The sequence below is a fragment of the Cariama cristata genome, unplaced genomic scaffold, assembly GCF_000690535.1.
Source record: "Cariama cristata isolate BGI_N322 unplaced genomic scaffold, ASM69053v1 scaffold20963, whole genome shotgun sequence".
Lineage (NCBI taxonomy): Eukaryota > Metazoa > Chordata > Aves > Cariamiformes > Cariamidae > Cariama > Cariama cristata.
In genome coordinates, this window is record NW_009606925.1 from 19,249 (window position 1) to 24,392 (window position 5,144).

General features: G+C 53.3%; 1 protein-coding gene across 1 annotated transcript in view; it reads right to left on the minus strand.

The window, feature by feature from the left end:
* The window catches only part of ATPAF2 (ATP synthase mitochondrial F1 complex assembly factor 2), a 5,623-nt gene extending 1,943 nt beyond the window's left edge, over positions 1 to 3,680 (minus strand). The window contains exons 1-5 of the mRNA XM_009696553.1: positions 3,614 to 3,680; positions 3,141 to 3,286; positions 2,226 to 2,323; positions 1,176 to 1,256; positions 930 to 1,042 (exon numbers count right to left, since the gene is read on the minus strand). Of these exons, the coding sequence (XP_009694855.1) occupies positions 930 to 1,042; positions 1,176 to 1,256; positions 2,226 to 2,323; positions 3,141 to 3,286; positions 3,614 to 3,680 (505 nt within the window). The remainder of the gene's footprint in view (positions 1 to 929; positions 1,043 to 1,175; positions 1,257 to 2,225; positions 2,324 to 3,140; positions 3,287 to 3,613) is intronic.
* Between the last annotated feature and the right edge of the window lie 1,464 nt (positions 3,681 to 5,144).

The window sequence follows — 5,144 nt, forward strand, 5'->3', positions numbered from 1 at the left end:
GGAGGGGAGCGAGTGCCTGATGGCTGAGGGACCTGAGCAAATCCCACAGACACGCACAGCCAGGAGGAGAAGGAAAGCAGGGCTCAAAACTCTGAGCTGCTGAGCACTCATGGTTCAGCTCAAGCTGATAGGAAATGGAGATGCTCGTGCAGGTTCTAAGGAAAGAACTGAAGTCAGACTTCTCCTGCACTACTAGTCCAGGTCAGACCTTGAATTTCAGGTCTAAAGTCAACTAGCTGCCCAGAGGTTCCCCTTCCCTGGGGGAAGCACACACCTTTCCCTTCCACCCTCCCTACCCATATTACAAAGAAATGATTCATCAAAAAGTATCTTTACAGTGGGAATGGAAAGGCTTTGCAAGCCCTGTTCCAGGAATCAACGCTGTTAACTTCCCTTAGCTGCAAAGCTAGCGTCTTTTGTGGGATTCACTGTCTGCTGCTCATTCAAGTCTTGCATTTGAGGACTTGAGCAAAGCAAACATTACTTCATTTCTTTATCTTTAGGTGTCATTCAGCATTATCAGGCAAGATCAAGCGGGCTATAAGGGTGAAAGAGCGAGGACAGTGCACAGAACCATGGGCACTTCGCGCACTAAACCCCATTTCTTTTCCTGGTAACAAAGCTGGGGACTAAGTCTCTAGAAGGTCTGGCATTAAAGAAGTTCTTTCTGTTAGGGTAGAGCAAACAGCTCGCAGGCGAGCACAGTCAGACCCTGAACGCTAGTGGCACTAAGAGGAGAGTCCCTACCCATAACAAATACAGCTAAGGGACTGGCCTGCAGATTTAAAACATAAACCTCAACACTCTGATTCTCAGCATATCAGCAGGAGAGGAAAAACATTACAGTCACTTTTCTGCCCTGTGGAGAAGAACCACCTCCTCCACTGGCACAGCCTGAGCAGAGAGCTCCCCGGCCCAGCCCCTCTCACCTTGCAGGGCCCACATGTTATAGGACGCCAGATGGTTGACGAAAGTCTCCTTGGTGCTGGCTGGGATCTTTGGCCCCAGGATGCTGGTTGAGGAGCCAATTGCCACGTTGTACCTGGAATGATCACCCAGCCCCTTAGAAAAGCACAGGACTCCTGGACCTTGCGGCTCTGATGGTCACAAGCACTAGGGCTCCTGGTCTCAGCAGGGTAGGGCATAAGCAGACAGAAACGCCTTTGACCTCTTACCTTTTCTCAGCCCAAGCAACAATGGGATCCCATTCATTCTTCTGCAGCTCTGCCAAGGCAACTGGCTCCTCCACACGATAGCTGGGACATTGCAGAACAAAACCACACTGGATATTCACTCCTTGGCTGCCAGATTGCTCCCTGCCAGGCTGGGGCACACTGCTGGGAAGGAAGCTGCCCCCGACCAGACCACAGCAAGGGGAACAAGAGCCTACTGTCCACCCAGGCAGTGGCAGCAGTGACTGGGAACAATCCCCCCACTCTTCCCCAAATGCAGAGCTTTTTGTTGTTCCAGGAAGAGCAATTCTATCTTCCTACAAAACAGAGCAGCAAACCGGCCAACAGAAAATTGCAGGTAGCCCCAAGCCAGACACAGGATGCAGCGGTTACAGCAGTCAGAGCAGGGGACATATCCCACTGGAACTCTTTACATGGGGCCAGTCCTCCGGCCTCACCTCGCCCAGCGGCTCGGCTTGGGATGACCAAAGCCTCAAAGGCAGACGGGGGAGTCCTGTTCCCCTCTCCCCACAGGAGCTGTGCAGCTGCCAGTGGACACCTCAGAGCCTGGGACTGTGAGACGAGGAGCTTGGGCATGAACAGGCTTGATCCTGCAGCCCACAGGGACTTCAAGGTGCGAAGAGCAGTTTACTACTGGGACAAGTAATCGGAGCTGCCTGTACTGACACAGGAGTACCTGGGCTGACAGATTCCCCCAGATCTTTCAAAGATGTTTTCTTTTCCCCAAAGAGATCTTCACTTCCTGCTGCTACCACCCTTGCCCAGCACAGAGGTGTCCAAAACAAGAGTTCATCAGAGGACCAGATCCCCATTCTCCCAGACCTACGCCGTCAGGGTGCATGCACTTCCACTAGGTTTGCAGATTTAGGCCTGGCCTAAACTAATTCAAACCCTCGGGCCAAAACCAGGACAGATTAGAGCCCTGTCACGACTGGGTTACGGTTTTCCCTCACTTCCCCCAACCACCTTTCCAAAAACCACACTGCGACAAGAAAACTTCGCCTCCATGCCAGTAGGGCCCCCATCTCATACCAGACAGTGTCAGTCTCCAGGAACTTCACAGCCGCACGGATCAGCTGCATTTTATTTCGCTGTGTGGGATTGTCCAGCGCCGTGTTGCACAGTGTGGTCTGTGGGATAAAGCCAGTTTAAACCACTGTTCTTCAAGGCGGGGGGAAGCAGCGGCTTCCATTGTACAAAGCCAAAAGAAGCAGAGGATTTCGTCACAGACAGAGAACCGAGGGGCGCAGCTAAATTGGGGGGCAGGGCCAGAACATGGCTCATGTAATAGGAATTTTCTCACTGGTTTCAGAAGCCTCGGGAGCAGGCCCAGCAAGCAGCAGGGAAGAGGGCTCACAGACTGCTCCAGAGCTCTTCGTTTCCTCCTGCCCTCGCTATCCCCAGTAACACTGTCCAGACCCTTCTCAAGTTGCGCCACTGACACAGACGACCCCTAGACAGTCACCCAGCCACTATCTAACTGCCCTCACAACTGCAAGGTTCTCCCCAGTGCCCAGTGAAAGTCCCAACTTCTTGTCCCTGTTTCTGCGGGCATTAGGACAACCTGCTTTCTCCATGTTCTGCGTTTGGAGACTGTTCTCATGTCTACAGTCACCCCCATTTTAGACCAAGCCATGCCAATTCTTCTGCAAGTACTCAGGAGAGCTGGGGGAGGCAGGACACAGAAGGAAGCACGCTCAGACATTGCCCTGATCTCATGCATCCCAGTGCAAGGCTTACACCCCAAAGCAATTCTCAACCCTTGCTCTGGAATCTATTCTGCCAACTGGTAAAGCCCTCACCAGGTGGCAGTGGCCTGACAAACCAATCTTTAACCACTGGCATTTCGATTCCCTGCCTTTAATCCTGACTTCCTTGACCTGACTGCTCCCAGCACGCTGTGTTCTGCCCTGCCGAGGTCTCAGCGTCCCAACCTGCCTCACTCACCAGGTGCATAGTGTAGAATTTGATGGTGTCTTTCTGGGAGTCCCACTCTGTTGCCACTGCAATGGCCAAGGCCTCGCTGGGGACAGTGAAAAGCTTGGCCTGGGGCGTTTTCAGCTTTCGGTGGTCCAGGTTTATTTCAAAGCCTCCTGGGGAATCAGAGTAGAAATCCTGGGGAATCAAAGAGGAGCAGGCACTAAGGAACAACAGACAACCCCACAGCGGGAGCAGATTCAGAGCCGGAGCTGATGGGAGCAAGGGACCAGGGATACTCAAGTTTCCCACCATCACCATCATTTGGACATACTTGGTCTTGGAAGCTGTTTCCCACCACAAAGCTTTCCTGTAGATGAGGAAAGGGCACAGCAGGCTGGTGACAAATACCCGACTCACACAGCCCTCGCTGAAGCACTGCGGGGTGATAATGCCCCTCCCGAGGACCAGCCCCTCCGTCCTGTCCTGGCAGCCTTACTCACCTTCTCCTTGCGAGATGCTCACATTCTGGTAAAACCGCTTCCTCTCTGGGGGCAAAAACAGAGCCATTCAGAGGGCAGTCAGAGGAGGCTCAATCCCTTCCCCTGCTCCCCAACACAGCCCAGAACAGGTGGAGCCCTCAATGCTGTTGAGACGGCCTGGCCACAGAAATCCAGCCCACTCATCCACAGCTTCCAAGAACTACACTGTTTCAGTGAGCTCCACTCAACTGGGGAAGCGCCAGGAAAGTGGGGAAAACCACAGTGGTGTTGTGCACAACCAGCAAGTGAACAGGACCAGCTTCACTTCTGCCAGGTTGGAGTCGCAGCTCCCCTCGAACTGGCCTGCACTGAGTTTCTACAGGGTCTGGCAGGGGTGGTTTCCAAAGCAGACCTATCCCAGCACTCCCTCTGGAGTTTCGCTTTGGGGTCAATCTTTCAAGATTTTCCCACTGCAATCACGTTTGACAAATTAATCCCTGAACTGCCTTGGCTAACTCCCTCTCCCTGCTTGTTCTGTCTTAGAGCGACAAGAAACCCAGCAGAGCTGAGTTAGAGGCAGGGCAGGCCACAGCAATCTCTCTTTCCGCCCCTGATGACGACAAACCCACGCAGTGCCAGCCCACACGATCTCCCTCAGTGCATCAAGCTCATTCTCTGCTTTGACCTGCAGCCGCATCGGAAGAACCACAGCTGTGGGCAGGCTCAGAACATGCAGGGGCAGGACGCTGTTTCCTCCACCTTGACCGTCCACAGGGGCAAGTTTATGGCAGGCACTTCGCACACACTGCAGCATGCCACTGAGTCACCAGGAGAGGAACCACCTCCCGCGGCCACCTCCAGCCCACACATCCCACTCCAGCTCGGGAGTACACCTGCTCCACCAGCAAGGTGAGCCTGAGGGAACTGCAGCTCTCTGCTCTAAGAGCAGCCTCCTTGCCTACCAGCACTGTTTCACACACTCCCAACACCTGAGAGCTGGATTACACATGTTGCAAAGGCTTGTATTGCTCACACAAGGCAGGAAGGACCTGCAAGCTATTCCCCTGACGACAGCAACAGACCATAAATCCCGAATCCGTAAATCTATCTCGTGAAGGATGAAGCAAGCAGGCCAGGGTGCAGGTCTTTTATTGTAGGCTAAAAAAAGCACATTGTCGATGGAGAAATGGAAGAGGATTTGCTCAGGCTTAGCGACCTGCAAGCTTTGGGGCCTCAGAAAACACCACACTGTTAAGGCGCAGCTCTAAAAAAAGATTAACATATGTATACCCCAGAGAAGTCCTGAGTCATGTCAGTGGGCTCCCGACACCCCAGGATGAGTCACGGTGACTCTGCAGCCTCACCTCACACAGAATGAGACTAATTTTACTGTCCTCAAACCCACACGTTTCCAGCAACATCTGTGGAGGGGACACGTGGCCCAGAACGTGGCTGAACCTCCCCCGGCTGGGTCCCATCCCCCCCAAATCCCTAAAAAACAACAAAATGCAAAAGCAAGCGTAACAAACCGGTGCACTGAGGACTTGGCTGT